Genomic DNA, 21,874 nt, shown 5'->3' with positions numbered 1-21,874 from the left:
GAGATTACTTAAAATTAAAACATTTTGGGTGCCTGGGTGGTATAGTTGGTTGAGGGTCTTCCTTCAGCTCCGGTCCTGCCCCAGGGTCCCTGGGCTTCATTCTCAGTGGGGAGCTTGCTTCTCCCTCTCCCTCTGCCGCTTCCCCTTCTTGTGCTTGCTGTCTCCCTCTCTCTCCCTGTGAATAAATAAAACCTTAAAAATAAAATAAAATATATTTTAAAATGGCTAAGAATTCCTAGCCTAGACCATCCCAGCTGCCTCTACTATAACTTCAATTACCATTTCTACACTAATGACTCTAGGTTTTTCTCCAGCCAGACTTGTAAATTCCAGACCCACATATTTTTTTTTAAAGATTTTATTTATTTATTCATAGAGACACACACATAGAGAGAGAGAGGCAGAGACACAGGCAGAGGGAGAAGCAGGCTCCATGCAGGGAGCCCGATGTGGGACTCGATCCCGGGTCTCCAGGATCACACCCCGGGCTGCAGGCGGCGCTAAACCGCCGTACCACCGGGGCTGCCAGACCCACAGATTTACACACACACTCCCCACTTGAGAATCTCACATGACCCTTTAAAGGGACCTCTAACTCAACATCTACAAAACTATGCATATCTTTCTCCCCAGTCTGATCCTTACCTGATAAAAATGTTCTGGGAAAATGACACTGGGAAAAAGGCATATCTGAGTTCTTAATCTCTCCCACCTCCAGGCCTAATCTTCACCAAGTTCTGTTCATTTTATCTTTTGTTTGTTTTTTTAAACTTTATTATTTTTTAAAGTTAACATCTTTTTTAGTAACCTCTACACCCAACCTGGTACTTGAACTCACATTCCCAAGATCGAGTCACATGCTCTTCTGACTGAGCCAGCCAGGCGCCTCTGTCCACTTTATCTTCCAAACTTTGCTCATGTCAGTCTGCTTCTCTCCATAGCTTGGAGATCATTGGTGACTTTACCTGTTTTAGTGGAATGGGAGGGGCAGAAATTAGACTGATGTGGGTTAATGCTTGGTGAGTAGGAAGCATGTAAAGGAGACAGCAAATATAGACAACTCCTTTGAAAACTGTAGGCAAAAAAAAAAAAAAAAGGAAAAAAAGAAAAAAGATTCTCTTAAGAAAAAAAAAAGAAAGACAAAGGTAAAAAAGTTCTTGCCAGCCAACAGGGGACTAAGTCATCAGGCTCTTACCTTTCTCATCAGTTTTTTTTTCTCTCCTGACTCTGCATTTGTGCTTTGTACCACAGCCACTTGAGACTTCCTTTGATTCTTCAAACACATTGTGGTCTTTTTTTTTTTTTTTTTTTTTATAACAAATACTGGATGCTGTCCCCTCAGATTGAGATGTTCCCAACCTGTCTTTGCTCAGTTAACACCGAACTCAAATGTCACTTCTTCAGGAGGTCTTCACTGCTCTCCCAGATCGGTTAAGATGTCTGTTGTACTCTCTCATCATCTTCTGCCCTTTTCCATACAGTCCTTGTCACAGTTTGTGATTATATATTTGTTGTTGTGATGATTTGATTAATGTCTGCCATCTCTAACACACTGGAAGCTCTAGGGGGACGGGGACCATGTCTCTCTTCATACCATAGTAGCTTCAACCGTGATAGCAGAGTGCCTGGTAGTGAGTAATGTGTGTATATGCGTGTGCGTGTGTATGGTCAACTGTCGATATGCAAAGCAATGCACACCTGTACTGTGGTAATCCCATAAGGAGACACCACAGAGTGGTGTGCAGCCTATCTGCTTTCCTCAAGGATATCTCGCTGGTTGGGCCACTGTCAACTGCAACTTATAATATAGGATATATCACCTACTTGTTTGGTTTCTGAATCATCTGAATCCACCCTCATTCAGCAATGTGGACTACCAACTTTCAGGGAGAGAAAGAACAACCTCAAAATAATTACCATTTATTCATTCGACCAATATTTATCCTATGCCTACCCCCACTGTAGTCAAGCATTGTGCTGGGATGGGGAAACACAGATGAATGAAGACTGGTTATTATTCTCAAGGAACTTATAGTTTTGATGCACAGTCAAATATGTAAACAAATTATAACTTCCTGTTTTAAAACACTATTACAAGGCACACTCAAGGTTTTAAGGGGTCATAGAGGGATCCCTGGGTGGCGCAGCGGTTTAGCGCCTGCCTTTGGCCCAGGGCGCGATCCTGGAGACCCGGGATCGAATCCCACGTCAGGCTCCTGGTGCATGGAGCCTGCTTCTCCCTCTGCCTATGTCTCTGCCTCTCTCTCTCTCTCTCTCTCTCTGTGACTACCATAAATAAATAAAAAATATTAATAAAAAAAAAAAGTTTAAAAAAAAAAAAAAAAAAAGGGGTCATAGAGAAGAGACTGATTATCTAAGCACTTAGCAAAACCCTAGCTAGAAAAAAATGCTGTTAATGATGACCCAGGGGACACACTTTTCAAACATTCTAAGCTCTAACTTTGGACCACTTTAGACCACAGAAACAATTTACACATTAGACAAGCCCCTTAAAAAACAGTCATCACTAGGTTGCTTTTATGTTCTTGGCTTTTATTGGGCATAACAAGACTTATCTATATGGATTTTGCTTTTGCATTTGTTGTTCAAATCTTCTTCATTGCTTTGTTACATCCTTCACTGGTTCCTTTTTTTTTTTTTTAAAGATTTTATTTATTTATTCATGAGAGACAGAGAGAGAGAGAGAGAGAGAGAGAGAGAGGGGCAGAGGCATAGGCAGAGGGAGAAGCAGGCTCCATGCATGGAGCCTGATGTGAGGACTCCATCCCAGGACTCCAGGATCACACCCTGAGCAAAAAGCAGGCACTGAGCCACCCAGTTGTCCCCATTCACTGGTTCCTAATAAAGTCATGTGAGCAACTACCTTTAGAATTAGAATTTTTAGCTATGAAAAAAAAAAAAGTATGGTCTGTCTCCTCTGTTGCAGTAATTCCTTTTAGATATCACATACGATGTTTTCATTTTTGCCCTGGCAGCCAGGAAGCTCAGAACTGTTTCAGATTCAGTCACAAGCATATTTAACTTTAGGGTAATTGTGATCTCTTCTTTAGTTTGGCTCTAATATTCTATTTCTAGTTTTCTAGCCCATCATAAACCTTCCTATGTCCTTGTGAAAAAGAAACGGAACAAAATAAACTCGACGTCTGGTATGTTCAGTCATCTTAGAGTTGTTTCTGCTATTTGTCAAAGATAAATACAAAAAAAAAAAAAAAAAAGAAAGAAAGAAAGAAAAAAACTTGACCTGTGTTTGGATCTTTAGAAGAGCTGGAGAAACTGGGGGAGATCCAGACAAGGCCAATAGAAAAAAGATAAAGAATGGGACTGAGGTAGTATGACCACAATTTTCAACTCAACTTTTGGGGTACTTTGGCCTGGCATATGGTGTATTAGAACAAAGTATCCGAAACTTGAACTGTGCTGGGAAACCCCAGAGCTACGTCGAAGCCAAAAGATCCCAGGAGAAATGGCCATTATTCAACGTATGTGAGCAGTTGTAGAAAGGTTTTAACCTTCTTTGGAACCCAGATTCCTTGGTGATCATTTGAAAGCGTTTGACCTGCTTCCCAGGAATCCGCAGAGTGGACCTCCTGTTATCTATGCCTCTTTCCAGAATTTATCAAAAAGCATTTCTCCTTCCTTCCTTCCTTCCTTCCTTCCTTCCTTCCTTCCTTCCTTCCTTCCTTCCTTTCCTTCCTTCCTTCCTTCCTTCCTTCCTTCCTTCCTTCCTTCCTTCCTTCCTTCCTTCCTTCCTTCCTTCTTTCTTTCAAAAAGCATTTCACAGCTGTCACGGCTGCGAAGAATTCTCATAGACCCGAAGATGCACTGAGCTGCCAGGTCGGATGCGGAGACCGGCAAATCGGTTGCCAGCTTAAGTTCTTAACACTCTGACACCATTCCAGGATGCTTTAAGCCGGGTGTGTGTGTGTGTGTGTGTGTGTGTAACTATTTTGAGGAGCAGACCCCTTTGATGAGTTGCCGGAGATCTGGACCATCCGTCCCCAGATGCACCCTCACAATTCTGCACGCAGTTCCACGCGCTTGGGGGACCCCCCTCAAAGTCCATTCTCAGATCTCAGGTTCTGCTTAAGCGCAGACTTCCGCGGACTCGGGAAGGCCCTGGAAGACCCTCAGGAACGCCCCTCTCTTCCACCTCGGGGACGAGAGCGGCCTAGATAGAAGGAGCCTTAACGGACCCCAAGGCACGACCCCTGCACCCGCGCCCGCGCCCTCGCCAGCCGGGCCTCTCGGGGCGCCCCCTCCCCCACGCCCCTGCCGCGCAGGTGCGAGGCACGCGGGGGCCTCCCCGACGCGGCGGCGCGAGGAGCTGGGGGCACGCGGGGCGGCGGGGGTGGGGGAGGATGGGACCCCGGGAGGGGCGGAGGCGGGGGTGGGGGCCTTCCCGCGGTTGCTTGGCGACCGAGCTCTCCGCCCAGACCGTTCCAATTCCTCAGCGGGGGCGGGGGAGGCACCGCGGGCCGGAGCGCGGCTGCCGGGCTGCCCAGCGCGGGCCTCTTCCGGCTTCTCCCCCTCCGCCGGGCGGTGGTCGGGGCCCGTGACGTCACAGGGGGCGGGGCCAGCGCGGCTGCCGGGTGCTGGCGGCGCCATTGGAGCCGGCTTGGCTCGCCAGCCCCGCTGAGGAGCCGGAGGTTGGGCCGCGGCTGCCTCCTCGTCTGCTCCCGGTCCCCGGCCCGGCGGCGGCATGGCGTGCGGGGCGACGTTGAAGCGGCCCATGGAGTTCGAGGCGGCGCTGCTGAGCCCCGGTTCCCCGAAGCGGCGGCGCTGCGCCCCCCTGCCGGGCCCCACTCCGGGCCTCAGGCCCCCGGACGCCGAGCCGCCGCCGCTGCTCCAGACGCAGCCCCCGCCGCCGGCTCTGCCGCAGCCCGCCCCGCCCGGCAGCGAGCGGCGCCTTCCGACCCCGGGTAACCTGCGCTGCGGGCTTGGCAGGAAGCCAGGCACGGGCATGGGGGTGGGGGTGGGGGTGGGGGTGGGGTGGGTGGGGGTGGGGCGGCTCTGGGCGCCGGGCTCCTTCACCCACAGACCCCTTCTCTAGCGCCGAGAAACGGGAACTGGGGTGCGCCGGGCCTGGACGCTTCCGGGGATGGGAGACATCCGGGGGGGCGGGGGGGCGGCCCAGTGTCGGTTTTCCGTCTTCCCGGAGCTGTGGAGACCCGCGGGGCGGGCAGCGAGGGCGAGCTGGGAGCACCCCTGGGCGCTCGGGGCCCCTGCTGCCTCCGCGGCCCGGGCCTGCACGGGGCCGCCCGGCAGACCCAGTGGGCCGTGCAAAATGGGATTCTACTCACGAACCCGGCCTGCAGGGTGGGGGCTGGCGGCGGCGGCGTCCTGGGAAGGGGCCTGAGCGCGCGCCCATCGCCGATCGCCGTTCGGCGGCGCGGCCGCGAGACCTGATTTCCCCGAGTCTTCAGGGACCGCAGGCCGTCGCAGAAGTCTCCTCTCAATCTATTTCCAAGGGGCTGGCTGGCGTTTTTTTTTTTTTTTTTTTTTTTTTTTTTATTGTATGGCTATTGTCTTGCCACCATATATGGCTCGGAACGGGCAGGTCGTTAGCCAGAATGTATTTGAGAATCCTTCCAACAGACGCACACATTCCGGAAGCAGGAATTCAGCTCTCGGTCGCAGGGACGCTTTCAAGAAGGATCACACACGTTGGTCGAGGAAAGGGGAGAGCTAGTGTGACTGCAAAGTTAGGGCGGAACTCCCCCCCCCACCACCACCACCACCATTGTGCAGGAACGGAGGGGGAAAGTGCCGCAGCGTTCATAGGTGGCGGGTTTTAAAGGGCTTCTGGAAATGGGGGAGGGTCCTCAAAAAGGGGCCTCTGCCAAGTTGTTCCATTTCTTTGTGTTTTTCTATTGCTTCAGCCTGAGGATTGCCTCAAAATCGTTCTTTCCTCAACCCTTTTCCAGTTACCTGTGTCTTTGGGGTTTATTCTCCTTTTTTCCTCTGCATATCCATAATGCAGGTTTCTGGCCCTCCTCCTCTCCCAGGGAGATTCCTGCAGTTGCCAGCCAAGCTCCCCCAGACACTGAATCTTTGTCATGTTCACCTCTTCTTTTATCCTGGCCTTCAAAGGATTTATCGGCTATGACCATATGTCTTACTTTAGTCTTTTGCACATTTTTTCCCCCCAGCTATGCTTTTGCTGCTCTTTTTTTCTCCAGATCCACCTGGGTGTGCTTGTTATCCTTGCCTTCTTCCATCATGATGTTTTCCTCTTGTATTTGCTAATCCAAATACAGTCATTTCTAAGCAAGTCTTCCATCCATTACCTGACTTAACCCTTCCTCACAAGGAACTCTGTTCTACTTTAAATTCCCTGATCACCACTTGATGTTGCAAAGCCTTATGTACTGAATGAGATAATGTTTGCAGAGGTTTTTTTTTTTTGTGTGTGTGTGTGTAAAGAGCCCTTGAAAAGCAGGGGTCAGGGGCACTGAGGTGGCCCAGTCGGTTAAGCATCCAGGTCTTCATCCCATGGTCCTGGGTTCAAGCCCCACGTTGGGCTCCACACTAAGCACGGAGCCTACCTAGAAAAAAGAAAAGAGAAGCAGGGAACAAAAATACCCACTTGAAGCGATAATTTTTCTTCTGTTCCTACAGATTCCAAGGATAGTCATAATAATCTTTCTGGATCTCTTCTGCAAAATAGAATTAATACTTATCCTATCTATCTTGATGGACTTTATGCATATGTTTTGTTTCTTTAGGACTACCCTGTAGACTAATTCTGTTGTAGTTCACATTACAGCAAATGTGTAATAAATGATTGTTGAATGTATTTGGAACCCTCAGTATTGTGGAGTGCAGAAATGGGAATTGCTGGTTTTTTTATCTTAAATTTTATTTTTTGCATAGATCATGCAAACTACTTTCTTGGTTGATAGCTACATTTTAAGCAGAGGAAAACTGCTTGAGCAAAGGCCTGAAAACCCACAAAATTAACGAAGGATAACGTAATATAACTGGGCTGTAGTGGGAGGTAGAACTGGAAACAATTTAGGGCCAAAACTTGGAAGGCATGGAATGCCATGTTGAAGAGTTTGGATTTTGGTCTGTAGCAGCTAGGGACCATTGTAGAATTTTGAGGATAGGCTTAGTCTGATATAACCCAGAAGTACAATCCCAAGTAATCATCTGCTGTTAAAAAGAAATTTGCGCTGCTTCTTTTTTTTTTTTTTTTTTTTTTGGTAAGTGGCCTTCTTGGAGAGAGAAATCAAATCTACTTCCTTATTTTTCTCCTGAGCATGCCATATTTAGATTCTTGGGCTTGCTAGTCCTTTAACTAGCCTTAAAGTTCTATCTTTCCATTTGTTCACTTCACCATACAGGAGGAGGCAGTTAGAGGTTTATCAAAGACCTTCTGTTCTCATGAGCATTGTCCTCATACTTGTCCTTTCTTGTTTCAAGTCTTTGCAGTTCCTGACATCCTTGTATTGAATCTGGCAAGTAGATGCTTGGAGAATACTACATTTTAAAGATGAAGCAAAGACTTCATAAATTCGGGGATCTTAAAATATGAACTTCCTAGCATTTTTAAGGAAAGGCTTTGCTAATCCTACATTGTTGGTGTGTTTAAGCTGGGTATTAGCAGATTTAGTTATGTGTGGAGATACTTTTGAGTTTGTGTCGATTCCTGGGCTGTGTGTACTGTCCCTTGTTTTCAAAACTTAACATTTTTAGGGGATCCCTGGGTGGCTCAGCGGTTTAGCACCTGCCTTTGGCCCAGGGTGCGATCTTGGAGTCCCGGGATCGAGTCCCACGTCAGGCTTCCGGCGTGGAGCCTGCTTCTCCCTCCTCCTGTGTCTCTGCCTCTCTCTCTCTCTCTCCCTCTATCATAAAACAAACAAACAAACAAAAAACCTTAACATTTTTATTGAAGAAGTAGGCTAAAGATCCTGAATGACTTTCCAAGGTCATAGGAGGAAGCAAAATGGCATTATTTACAGTTAAAGCCATTAAAAAAAAAAAGATATGTATACTATGGCAAAGTACACATTAAAATAATGTGAATGGGGGTGGCGATACGATTTTCTGGGTTTTGTTTTTGATAAAGGAGGCTTTATTATCTGGAAAGTGGATACATATTCTACCACAAAAATGAAAACCTTGAAAACCACATCCTTTCAGACTCTGTGTTGTCTCTAGGAATGTACTTGAGAGTGAATTTGTGTGTCCTGGACTCCCTTCAATAGCGTTAGCAAATTTGGTTTATGATTACTTTGACTCAGAGAAGTAATCTGAGTCCTATCAAGTATAGCCTCTCGGCAGGATCAGAAAGTTCTTTTCTATGCCCTGATCATCAGTTCCAGGAAATGAATCTCCAGTCTCCCCATGGTCAGTGTCCAGGAGGTGACCATATCGTGATTTCTGCTGTCCTCTACCCTAAAGATCTTGAGTCCCAAATGAGACAAGACCTTTATTTTTAGAAAGCCTCGGGTGGTCAGAAAATTACCCCAATACACTAGTTTGTGCAATTGTGCAGCTTAACATAGATCAAAAATAGCTTCCTATTAGGTGAAGGATGTGTTTTTTGTTTTGCTGTAAATTGTGCTAGTAAATGAAGACCAGATATGCAGTTTGCTTTAGGATTGTCACAGCAAAACAAGCAAGGGGAATTATCTGGAGGGTTTATATGCTAAAATAGCTGCTCTTTCATGTATTGTTGAAATAGTAGTAAGGGCACAGTGGGGTTTATAGGAGGAGTGCTTTACTCAGTGTAAGCATTTTTCTTGCTAATATCAATAACATGGGGGATGGGACAAGAAGTTTGAAGACATGACACAATAAAGTGAATGCTCAAATGTGTTTCTTTTTTTATTAGAACAAATCTTTCAGAACATAAAACAAGAATATAGTCGTTATCAGAGGTGGAGACATTTAGAAGTTGTTCTTAATCAGAGTGAAGCTTGTACTTCAGAAAGTCAGCCTCATTCCTCAGCACTCACAGCACCTAGTTCTCCAGGTAAGCAAGCATTAGTGTGGACAGACCAACCATTTAAGAGTTTCTAAATGGTACACTTATTGTGAAGAACCCTGGGTGTTATATGTAAGTGATGAGTCACTAAATTCTATGCTTGAAACTAATATTATACTGTACGTTACCTAACTGGAATTTAAATAAAAATTTGAAAAGGTTTCTGAATGGTTCTTTAAAATGATGGTTTCCTAATCCAGAATGGATTTCATCTAAAGTAATAAAATAGGTAAAATATACGCATTGTATTGCTATTCACAAATACTTTTGGAACCATAGAGTCATGAAATTGGGAAAAAACCTTAGGTTGCTTTGATTTGGCTTCCATGCACCCAGTATAGAAGTACCCTCTGTAACTAATATCTTAGCCATTATATTAGCCACATGTGGCTATTTAATTAAAATTTAATAAAATTTAACATTTAGTTTCTTGGATGCAGTAGCCAAATTTCAAGTGCTTGGTAGCCACATGTAGTTCTTGTATTAGCACAGCTATGGGACAGTTCCATCATTGCACACATTTGTGTGACAGCAGTGCTCTGTAACATTGACAGGTGGTCAGAGAGGATGTGCTCAAAAATAGAATCTCAGGGTTGGAGAGAATCTTCATGGTCACATAGTTCAGCCACCAGTCTTGCCTGCCATATCCCTGCAAATAGTCAAGAGGCCAGTGCACAAACATCTCCATTGGTGGAGAACTCTGTCCTTTATCAGTAAAGAACTTTATTTCCTCACAAAATATTCTACTTTTTAATAGTTCTGAGAGTTAAAAATTACCTTGATTAAAAATTATTGCCTTACAGAACACAGATTGTGTTGGCCAGGAGCTAGGGAGATAAGAGAATGGGGGAAAACTGCTAAATAGTAAGGGGTGTTACTTTGGAGTGGTGGAAGTATTTTGAAATTAGATAAATGTGGTGGTGCAAAATTGTGAGTATACTAAATTATACCTAATTGTTCACTTTAAAATGATTCATTTTATATGAATTTCACCTGAAATAATTAAAAAATTTTTTGACTCAAAGGTCTTGGCTCTAGGAATAGCACCCTTTAATTGTTCTTTTGTGTTCATCAGTGATAGACCTTTTAGTGGTGTTAGCAAGTCTCTCCTTAATATTATTTTTTTTTTTTTCCTTAATATTCTTTTGAGATTTTAGTATTAGAATTTTGAAGTAATAGAATATGATACGGGTACAAAGAAAAAATACATGATGACTAGGTAGAACTTTTGGTCAAGTTCATTTTTAAAGAAATTTTGTTTTGGGGCGCCTGGGTGGCTCAGTGGTTGAGCATCAGCCTTTGGCTCAGGGCGTGATCCCAGGACCCTGGGATGAGTCCCACATCCGGCTCCCCGCAGGGACCCTGCTTCTCCCTCTGCCTCTCTCTCTGTCTCTCTCATGAATAACTAAAATTCTTTAAAGAAAAAAAAGAAGAAGAAAATATGGCTAGGCCCTAACCTAGAATTAAATCAGAATGTGTATCATGGTTTTTGAATTCTACAGATAATTATGATGCACCTCAGTTAAACATAGGTTTACATAATCACCAAGGATTTGGGTAATTCTCTAAATCTACTTTCTCTAATCCAGAGTAGAGGCTTTATTTACTTTTTGTTCTTGTTCTTTACCAAATGAGTATTGAGTATGGGTTCACATTGTTATGGCATCAGAACTGTTTTTCTGTATGCAGTTCAGCTAGCACACCTGGATACACATTGTTTCTACTTCTCAATTTACCTTTTGGCCTGACTTTGTAAAATTAATGGCAGAAGTTCAGAGAATTTTGTGAAATATTCCTTGTAGAGTTGTGAAAAATGCTATTTTTCTGAGCAGTTTTTGTATCCTAGGACTGTTTGCATAAAGTTATTAACTCTGAACCTTAGAACTATAATGTATTATTTAAACTGAATTTGTCTTGGGGTGTGTGGTTGGCTCAGTAGGTAGAAACATGTGATTCTTAATCTCGGGGTTGTGAGTTTGAGTCCCACATTGGGTGTGGAGATTACTTAAAATCTTTAAAAAACAAACAAACAACTAGATTTGTCTTTTGGCCAGGTTCCTCCTGGATGAAGAAGGACCAGCCCACCTTTACCCTCCGACAAGTTGGAATAATATGTGAGCGTCTCTTAAAAGACTATGAAGATAAAATTCGGGAGGAGTATGAGCAAATCCTCAATACCAAACTAGCAGGTAGGCTGAGGCAGTGGCTGTGCCATTGATAATAGGGTTTGGTAGATAATAAGGTTCAGTCAGATGGTGACTTAGAAAAAGAGGAGGACTTCAGAGGAGGACATCGTGCAAGAAGGTTTAATGAGTTGTGAATAGTAAGTTACTCTCTGGTGATTCTAAACATTTTATTTATACATTATATGGAAGGACTTTTCATTTACATTTCTGAAACCAGATAAACCAAGCTTTTCTTCTGAGACTTTTCCATATGAATGAAGGCAGTGAGCAGTTAATTTGGGCTAACGAGTATATTCAACATGATCAGACTTCCTGATCGTAGTCACTTTTTGGATGTACGAAGTCCAGCATTCTGTGATTTGGAGATCATTAGTTTGGAAAGCATAGCTCAGGTTGGAACAAAGAGAGTTGACACAAGTAGAGCCTTTTGTGAAAGGAAGAGACCTGGACAGGAATAGATAGTAGTACCCATTTAGTGAAAGTAGACAATGTTGTGATCAGAGAGAGGGGTTTTAGGCAACAAGTTCCTGCAACGGTATTATTTTCTAATGTGGTGATCCATACCACATGATTCCTCAAATTGATAGAAAGTCTGTTCTAAATTGAGAACTATGGGCAGCCCCGGTGGTGCAGCGGTTTAGTGCTGCCTGCAGCCCGGGGCGTGATCGAGACCCAGGAGACCCTGCCTCGAGTCCCACATCAGGCTCTCTGCATGGAGCCTGCTTCTCCCTCTGCCTGTGTCTCTGCCTCTCTCTCTCTCTCTCTCTCTCTCTCTCTGTGTCTCTCTCATGAATAAATAAAATCTTAAAAAAAAATAAATTGAGAACTATTGGTTTAACTACAGTTAAATGGGTTTCTTTATAGTCGAACTTCTTTGATCCTTTAATATACTAATAGTGTGTATTAAAACAAGAAGCTCCAGTATACCATTTCCTCTATCCTGGCTCCACCCTAAAGTTGTTCTCTTGGCTCTAAGTCACTTCTCTGTTCATGGATGTCAGACTACCTTATATCTTTTGTACTGAGTTTCTCTTTAGAAGTTATTAGTTCTGTGGAACTGTTTATAATTAGGGAGTATGAAATTTTCTCCACTTTCTAGCCATCCCACTCTTTTACTCAGTGTGTCTGTTGAGATTTATAGCAAGGATAGCAATGCAGAAAAGATCTTCAAGCTTTCATGTCCTATAGAGTTCCTAAAATTTGTTGGCTTGTAGTACTGAGCAAGTCAACCCTTAGTAGGGGATGAAATAACAGCAGGGCGAGATTAGGAAAATATAATATTATAGATGATCAGTGACCAATCTAGGAGCCAGGGATTTGGCTCTGGGATCTAAGAGGAAGTAACAGATCTCAGAGCGGCTGTTATAAGGAGGGTCTGAGAGTGGATCATTTAAACTGGAAAACTAGATGTGATCCTGACACTTGATTCTTGAAAAACCAGGGGAGAATTCTGGGGATAGTATATACTGTCTTTCCCCTTACAGAACAATATGAATCTTTTGTGAAATTCACACATGATCAGATTATGCGACGATATGGGACAAGGCCAACAAGCTGTAAGTATTGCCAAGTTTTTCTTTGAATTTTCCAACTTCCAAGAGCAAGATGTTGACACTGAATACTTTGTCTCCTGAGAGCAAAAAACCCCTGTGAAGTAATGTTAGTAATAGCTAACATTAAAAAAAAAAGCATGCCCAGCATCGTGCTAAGCCTTTTAAATCCTCATGAAATTTATTTAATCTATAATAACCCTATGAGGGAGGAAGTATCGTTGGACCCATTTTACAGGTAAGGATAGTGCTTAAGGAGATTAAGTAATTTGTCCAGCTCATAAAGCTAGTGGTTCAACCAGGACTGAAACCTAAATAGTTTGACTGCAGTACCAGTTTGTTACATGGCTTTTCCTCCAGGAAAGTAGTTTCAATTATTTACGAAAGTTAGTTCCTTAGGGTAGGTTATCAAGTGTGTGGTCAGATTTCTTAATTCTAGACATCTTGGAACTACCAGTTACTCAAAGCATAAAATAATAAATAGCTGTTTAAACTGAAGCGGAGTCAAGTTTCTTAAATTCTGGGAAACCTAAGACATTTTAAGTGTTGACTTACATTCTCCACATTTATCACATTTCCCAATGGTTAATATTTTTAAAAAGCATGGCACTGTATTTTTAGTAAACTCTTATTTTTTTTTCTTAATTTATAGACGTGTCCTGAAGCTTTCTTGCATATCTGGGTACCAGGTTTGACCTCAAGAGATGGCTGCTGTACACTTTTTGCAACTGGTTTGATATCACATTTCAGCTCCAACTTTGCATCCTGAGAACACTTAAACGTTTCTGCAGGTCCATTTTATACAACTTGAAAGACCTTAAAACTTTCTGGTTGCCACAAGCATATCTTTCTTTTCTGCTCATCCAATAAACAGCTGTGCCCTACTGTGATAGATTTTCCAAACAAAAATACCTGGAGCAGCAGTTTAGTAAAATATGCCCTCAGTGGCACTCAACAAATGGAGTTTCCCCAAGCACAGTTCTGTAAGAAGTGTGTGTGAGAGTGTGTGTATATGTGTGTGTGTGTGTATTTTAAGTTATTATTTGTATTGTGCAAATTTTTTTGATCTTGGGGATTCTGGCTGTGAATTTGATGCACGACAATTATGGTTAAAAACATTCGCTTGGTCTACAGAAGATCATTAATGTTTTGTGACCATATAAGTTGTAACGGTGGATTGTTTTATGTGTAGGTATTATTGTTAAATACAGGGACTGTTTCCAGGCACAGAATATGAATCATAAGTTAGGATGGACATTAGATGTGATTATGATGACATAGCAAAGGTCTGTGGTCCTAGGTCTACAAATGCGTGGTGAGGAATTAGGACAAACTGGAGACGGGCCGTTTGACACATGGACTGCCTAGCCGTGTTGAAAAATACTTTGACTCCAAGCCTTAAAATACCCACGTGGAGTCTGTGCTCACCTCATTCACACAGAGAGCTCCCTGGACACTGAACCTCTAAAAAGAAAAAGTCTGCCCTGGAGCAGGAGCATCAGGGTTTGCTTGGGAGCACAACATAGGTGAGCAAGGGGTGGGGCCAGCCCCTGGTGGCACTGCTACTTGTGAGGAGCCACTTCGCCTTTGTATCGGTTATTAAAAACAGAATTTGGATCCTTTGGTCAGGCTCCCCCAAATTCTTTTTAAAAAGTGACCATGTTCAACTGCTTGAGCTTTGTTTTGGCAACCCCCTGCCCAAAGTTGCTTACAGACTGTTCCTCACCTTGTTTCCAAGGCTGTGGAACAGAAAGTAGCCTCTGTTTTGAGGAGGTGGAAGTTTAAGTATACATTTATTTTTTACTGTGACTTGTTCAGGACCACATTTTACAAAATGCCTTGTTTCCTTTATTATTGTTTCTGGAAAGGAAAGTTCTATTAAAATTGTTTTAGTTTGAATATAGAATAGTTTTATTAATTAGGGCTTATTTTGAAAAATTCTGAGTTTAATTCAAATGTATGCCAGTACCTTCCAAAGTAAGGTAATATTCAGAGACAGTTCTGATCAGATGGCTTAGAGAAATTTTGGAATATTCATATTCGAAGATTCCTTATTAATGAATGTCTTTGACTTAAATCTAACCAAAAACTGCAACATTATTCTTTGTACATTTTCATTATATAGTGTTAACAAGCTTAGTTGCAAACAAATAAAATACTTAAGCTATTTGTTTACCTTGCCTTCTTAATACTGTGATAATGTTTATTTATTCAAATAATTTATGTGAGGCTGCTATAACCATTTCCCTAGCAAAACATTACACTTAAGATTTATAGACTTTAAAAAGCCCATCAGTGATCTTTGATCTTTAAATAATTAAAGAATTATTTTACTTCATATTTGAAGGGCAGATTGTTTCATCTCTTCTTTTTCCAGGGTAGTCACTTGTTCCTGGAAGGAGGAGCATAGCAGTGGCTGTCATGGGAGTGGCCTTAGAGTGAGATAGGCACACCAAAACAAGGGAAGGGCAGCTGTGGGGGCCATCATGAGTCCTGAAGGATGGATCAGGAATGGGCAATGCTGCTGTACTGACATCTTGTTACAGAATAGAATCAGTGTGATGTGGGGCAAGTGTCAACCCCATTCCTACTAAATGGCTTCTGGCTGGGAGGTAGAGTAGGTTTCTATAAGGAAAATAATAGACACTCTCACTGCACCTGGTGGTGTTAGGCTATTACGATATGGTTGCCCTTTGGGGCCATAGAGTAAGTAAGACCATACCACCGGTGGCTGGGTTTTGGAATCTCCTCAAAAGGGACTAGAGATGTTTGTTTAGTGTTTTATCTAGAGAAGAGACCGTTCTTAGGACAGAAAATAGGGACCTGTAATGTAGGCCTTAGACTAGCAAAAGGAGTTTTTCCCTGGACCTTGATTCCTAGAGCTTGAACTTAGGGGCATTCCCGGGGTAGGGAAGTGTCTTTGTCCCATGGAGGTAGGTCAATGCCCAGGGAAGAAGTCAACCTACGGAGACCTATAAGAATAGGCCAGGACCTGGGGTCTTAGAACAGCCACATCTACTGACCTAGTTAAAATTTTTTTGTTTTAATAATATTTGTTTGTTATCCTCTTTTGGTAAAATCTTAAGCTTAAGGAGAATGAAAGGAGTGGGTGTTCAAGCTTAGGTCAGAGATAGATGAAGTTCCTGAGGCAGATAATTGTTAAGAGCTCCCCAAGGAGAAGAACATCAGGGAATACAAGAATTTGAGCCAACCTCTCACACGTGGTGAATCTTCTCTGCCTGCCAGGGAGGTTGGGTTGGCTGCGTAGTAGTTAAAGGAACGGCCTTTGGATGTGTGTAGCCCTAGAGTTTCGTTTGCTACGTGAGCCTTGCCAAGCTACTGAAACTTGTGAGCCATAGTTTTCTTGTCTGTAAAATGAGAGTTAATTGTATGTACATCACTGGGTTTTGTTTTCAAATGCGAGATTAAGTTCAATAGCCCATGTAAAGAAAGCACAGCCTGGGACACGAGATATGCATTTGACACTTACATGGGGGAGGGGGGGGTTCTTTACAGTGGTCCTCATTAGATCTGAAAGCCAAACATTCCTTTCTGCAGCAGCAATTCTCAACTTTCCAGTCTGAATAGCCCTTTGTTAACATCAGAATCTCACATCCTCTAATTAGAATTTGTACTTTTCAAGTGTTTGACTAAGAAAACAATAAAAGATGAATGACCGATGAATTCAGTAATGCCTTTCAGTGAATCTGTATTTTGTTATTCACCCTAGCAGGGGTCAGCAAACTAAGGCCTGGTTTTGTAAATAAAGTTATATTCAAACACTGCCACACCTGTTTGTTTGCATCTGTGGCTGGTTTCACAATCTGCAGCTCCAGAAACAGGTAGTATGGGCCATGGAATTGAAGATAACTGGCCCTTCGCACAAAAGTTTGTGAGCCCTTGGCACTGTAGCATTGATACACATTTGAAAAACTCACAGGCAAACTTGGTGCATCATGGATTGGTGGACAAATACCTTTAATTTGTCATTTCTGGGGGAGTTACACCTCAGGTTGTGGCATGATTAAAAAAAAAAAAAATCCTGTGCTTAGAAATGAAAACTGACTGTCAAAGTGAGTATCTTACAGAAAAAGCCAATGAAGTTTTCAAAGCAAGGATTCTCAAGGATGGGGACAGGAAACATGCTTGGGCAGGGGGAGGGGGTGGTTAGTATGAGTTTTATTTTTGGCATATTTAATTTTGAAATTTTAGATACAAAAGTGGGTGTTAAGAATTTCATGTTATTAGAAGATCGGTTTTTTTGTTTTGTTTTTTGAAAATCATTTGTTAAGTATTACTTTTTAAGGAACAGTGTGACTTCAGTGCTGCTGGGGTGATTGTTTCCTTGAAAATGGCTTCAGAGGTGCTATAGTCCACAGCTACAGTTAAACTGGACCTTGAATAATTTTGATACCTGAAGGAAGAAGCAAGTTTACCTACGGAAAAATCTCCACCTACTTACCCCAAATGATACCTTGAAACAGCACTTCATTATGAAGATTACCTAAATTTGCCTAAAATTTAAGCACCTGAAGTCTGGGTCTCTACTGATTGTTGCTTATAGTGTCTTGTCTCTTTATGTGCCAGGTTACTGTGAGCTGGATACTATATTTGAGCAATTGTAGGAATAAACAGGACAAGGATGAGGCATCTACCCTTAGAAAGAATTCTGGTTTCCTGTGCTGGAGATGCTACTACACCTTAGCTCAGATTGAAGGCTGGAGGTACTCTAGATCTAGATGGCACACAACCAGGTCCATGTGAAAACTGGTTTACTTGTGTTTCACTCTTATCTTGAAAGTGTAATACTTTGGAATCTCAGCTTAAAGAGTTTGTGATGGGGGTTTCCACCTTCAGCTGGCCTTAGATTTTGATTTTTGTCCCGCTCAGTCTGTGAGACTTCTGGAAAATGCACTGCAGGCATCCAGGGACTTCCAGACTGGCAAATAAATGCCTTAACAATGCAGCTTTCAGTTTGAGGTTCTCTGGGTTCCCAAACTTTGGCTCAGTAATTCCTTATCCTTTTTATGCTTTTTTTTTTAATTTTTAAATTTTTATTTATGATAGTCACAGAGAGAGAGAGAGAGAGAGAGGCAGAGACATACGCAGAGGGAGAAGCAGGCTCCGTGCACCGGGAGCCCGATGTGGGACTCGATCCCGGGTCTCCAGGATCGCGCCCTGGGCCAAAGGCAGGCGCCAAACTGCTGCGCCACCCAGGGATCCCTTTTTTATGCTTTTAAGAAAATAATTTTTCAACTGCTTTTTAGTTGACCTTAGTAATAGGCTGATCCACACTTCCTCATGCTCTATTTCTAGAAGTTCAAATCCTATGTGTTTCTGGTCTCATCAGAGAGCTTTGGTGAAGATGCTTAACCTGGCTTGGTACCCAACATGCCTCAATGTTAGTGGGAGACACGTAGGGAAAGACATGTTTATATTGGATTTGAGTATTTTCCCAATCATTCAGCAAATGTTACTGGTGTCTTCTGAGTTCTTTATTGTGGAGGGAAGAAGGTATTTGAGTTTTTAAAGCCTGACAAGCTTGTTTTATTTTTTAAAGATTTATTATTTTAGAGAGAGCGGGGGTGGCGGGCAAAGGGAGACAGGCTCTAGCCGACTCCCCAAGCAGCATGGAGCACAACACAGGGCTGGATCTCATGACCCTGAGATCATGAACCAGGCTGGAATCAAGAGTCAGAGGTTTAACCAACTGAGCCACCCAAGCGTCCCTAGCCTGACAAATTTTGTAAGTAGCCCTAGTCTGTCTTACACCCTCAGTACCTGACTTGGAACTAACATACATAAATATACTTAGGCATTGGGATCTTGACCCCTGAGATGGGGGCTCAGTCTAGTGAGGAACACAAACAGGTGAGGTAAAAGTTGCTGAGTGTTGTGTGAATGGTACAGATAATGGTCTAAGGAACAGATGGTACTTAGCAGTGGTGTTCCAGGAAGTTTTCATTTGGGGAGGCAGAGTTGGAGCAAAGTTTCAAAAGGATGAATAAGGTTCAGGCAAAAGTAGGAATTGGCGAGGCATCTGGGTGGCTCAGCAGGGTAAGTGTCTGCCTTCTGCTCAGGTCATGATCCCAGGGTCGTGGGATGGAGCCCTGAGTTGGGAAACCCTGCTCAGCAGGGAGTCTGTTTCTCCCTCCCTCAGCCCTTTCCCCTGCTCATGCTCGCTTTCTCTCAAAAATCTTTAAAAAAAAAAAGGAATTGGGGCTTGAAATGAGCAAAGGCAGGGAGGTGGAAAGTCATGGTGGTGTGTAGGGAGGACATTCTTGTTTGGCCAGAGTAGGAAATCTTGTAGATCCTGGGAAAGAGGGCCTGAAGCTAGGTAGCAGAGGCTAGATAATGAAGGGTTTTGGCTACTAGGCATTTAGCTATTAATCTGTGGGAATCTGGAGAGTTTTGGGGAAACGAATTCAGGGGTAAATACAAGAGATAAGGGCAAATACCACACCATAGAACAGATTGACCAGTTAAAGAGCCTCTTTTTTGTCTCATCAGAGATAACCAAGGCCTGTACTTTGGGAAGGATGATTAAACATGGCTCTGGCTTTGCCTGGCTAAGAAGATGCTTAAAGGATCTCTGGTCTCCTTTTCCCTCTTTACACAGACACACTTTGAAAGATCCTTTTTGTTTTGGCTTGTCTTTGCCCTTCACTTAACTAATCTAGCCCAGTTCCGCTGCTGCTGCTGCTGAGTTTTATTTGCATAGATTCTCTTTACCTGCTCTTAAAAGCACTGGTTAGTTCTTGAATGAATTACTGAGAGATTTTCCTTAAACTGTCCTCACTGCCAACTCTGTGTCATTTTTATTTTTTTTATTTTTTTTTTTCTGTGTCATTTTTAATGGTGCTCTTGCTGTTCCTCTGCGTGGAATTAAAGCTCTTCTCACTTGACAACTGTCTGCTCAAGTGGCTCTTGTCCTCCCTTGCTCTCCCTGCTCCCTCCCTAACAGGTAAGAGTTACCTGTTCATCTGATACATATTAATTGAGCACCTACTGTTTGCCAAGTACTGTTCTGAACACTAGCAGTGTATCACTGAACTGGACAAAGTTCTTGCTCATATACTTCCATTCTTATGAGGCAAGACAGGCAATCTAGCAAAACAAGTTAATCCAAGATTTAAAGGTGTTAAAAGAAAATGGTAATGAGAGTAACTAGATGCCTAAATTGGACTGTAAGGAAGACCTTTCTGAGGCATACTCTTACGCAGTTCCTTGTCTTGATATAAAGTTATATAATGCATTTATGTGTCTACATCACTCTTCCACTATACTGAGCAATTAGTAGCACCTTGAGCTATTCTCTATTCTTTTTTTTTTTTTTAAGATTTAAAAGAAAACGTAGGGATGCCTACCTGGGTGGTTCAGTGGTTGAGTGTCTGTCTACCTTTGCCTCAGGGCGTGATCCCCGGGGTCCTGGGATTGAGTCCCACATCAGGCTCCCCGCGGGGAGCTTGCCAACCCCCTGCCTATGTTTTTGCCTCTCTCTGTATGTTTCTCGTGAATAAGTAAAATCTTTAAAATAAAACTTTAAAGTCTCTACACCTAACGTGGGGCTCAAACTCACAACCCTCAGCTGAAGAGTCCATGATCCGTCCACTGAGAAAGCCAGGCCCCCCTCTATTCTTGCCTCTTAAATGAGTAAATAAATGAATTATGTGGTTACTCCCTTTTTCCGTCAGTGCACTACCTGAAACTCTTTTCCCTTAACTCTCAGATCAAATTATTTATTTTTTTAGATTATTTACTTATTTATAATAGCACAAGCAGGGGGAGTGGCAGGGAGAGGGAGAAGCAGGCTCCTCACTGAGCAGGGAGCTTGATCCCAGGACCTGGGGATCGTGACCTGAACCAAAGGCAGATGCCCCACCCTCTGAGCCTCGCAGGTGGCCCTCAGATCTGATAATTTTAACCTTCTGCAGGTTGTCTCTCTGCAGCCAGGTTAAGAGAACTGCACTCCTTATCCTAGAAAAACTCAGTCTGTGGGCAGAAATATGAAAAAACTTGCTCTGGTAAGTGTTCTGTGCATCTGGATAGAGAGATGAGGGTGTTTCCTGGGGAAGGCTACACAGCTGCCCTGGCAGATTCCCTGCAGGTAGTTTAATCACCTGACCTGTTCTCAGAAAGGCTGACTCACTAATACAGCTGTATTGGTCTATAAAACCAGACTCCACTGTGTTTTTTTCAATTTTAGGTAGGTTCTGTGCCCAACGTGGGGCCTGACCTCATGACCCTGAGATGGAGTTCCATGCCCTACTGAGCCAGCCAGGCGTCCCTCCAGTGTGTTAATTTATGAGTGCAGCAGCCTACCCCATTGGCTTTAACAGTGTGTTTTTGTCATATAATCATACCACTTGGGAAGCCTTATTAAAGTCAGAAGGAGGGGAGTTAATAATAGGGATGGAATGTTTACCAACATCAGGTTACCCCTGCCACAGTGAAGCAGGCACAGCCTTCCCACCTCAATTATGCTTCTTTAGTTCCTGATTCTTCTGCATCTTCAACTTGGTATCTCCTCCACCCCAGTCAGCACATTCTTCTTTAAATGATCACTGTAGGGATCCCTGGGTGGCTCAGCGGTTTAGCCCCTGCCTTGGGGTCCTAGGATCAAGCCTGCTTGTCCCTCTGCCTGTGTCTCTGCCTCTCTAGGATTCTCATGAATAAAAATCCTTTAAAAAAAAATGATCACTGTAGTCTCCAGTATATTCCAGGCATTGGTGCCTTTTTTTTTTTTTTTTAGTTTATTTTTTACAGTCCTCTACATCCAACGTGGGGCTGGAACTCAGGGCCCCCATGCTCCACGATGGAGCCTGCCAGGTGCTTTGGCCTTAGTCTCCATTACTTTAGGATCACTTTGCTTACTGGCTTTTTTTGGTATTCATCCTGTAGCTGGAGGCTTGAGGGGTGAGTCTTCCCTGGATGTGTTAGGGCCCTCAGGCCACCCACAGGTGTGCTCAGGTCTGCAGCAGTGGCAGCAGACGCAGGCCTGAAGATCCCCTGTGCGAAGCCATCTGGGTGGGCCTACCGGTCAGAAGGGTTAAGGCTTTTCTCAGGTTACAGCTGAGTCAGGTGTGTAAAGAGGAGGGCACCCTGGAGGTCAAGGACGGAAGTCC

At 43.4% G+C, this 21,874-nt stretch overlaps 1 protein-coding gene and 1 long non-coding RNA gene across 3 annotated transcripts; one reads left to right on the top strand and one right to left on the bottom strand.

Annotated features, from left to right (window-relative positions):
• Positions 1-4,610: 4,610 nt before the first annotated feature.
• AKIRIN1 (akirin 1) lies at positions 4,611-16,437 on the top strand. 2 transcript variants are annotated; one of them, XM_077844671.1, is made up of 5 exons: positions 4,611-4,973; positions 8,861-9,001; positions 11,068-11,202; positions 12,684-12,755; positions 13,402-16,437. In XM_077844671.1, exons 1-5 carry the CDS (start codon positions 4,721-4,723, stop codon positions 13,410-13,412), a joined length of 612 nt encoding a protein of 203 aa, XP_077700797.1. In that variant the 5' UTR covers positions 4,611-4,720; the 3' UTR covers positions 13,413-16,437. The 2 variants fall into 2 exon arrangements, with proteins under 2 accessions (XP_077700797.1, XP_077700798.1); XM_077844672.1 differs by having other exon boundaries at positions 4,613-4,940; positions 13,402-14,938.
• On the bottom strand, positions 11,069-21,350 carry LOC144281832 (uncharacterized). The gene is made up of 2 exons (XR_013350215.1): positions 21,223-21,350; positions 11,069-11,643 (listed from the first exon to the last, which is right to left on the bottom strand). It is a non-coding gene; the product is annotated as an uncharacterized LOC144281832 (long non-coding RNA).
• Between the last annotated feature and the right edge of the window lie 524 nt (positions 21,351-21,874).

Source organism: Canis aureus, chromosome 13 (assembly GCF_053574225.1).
Source record: "Canis aureus isolate CA01 chromosome 13, VMU_Caureus_v.1.0, whole genome shotgun sequence".
Classification (NCBI taxonomy): domain Eukaryota; kingdom Metazoa; phylum Chordata; class Mammalia; order Carnivora; family Canidae; genus Canis; species Canis aureus.
This window is presented reverse-complemented; position numbering and strand designations above follow the sequence as displayed.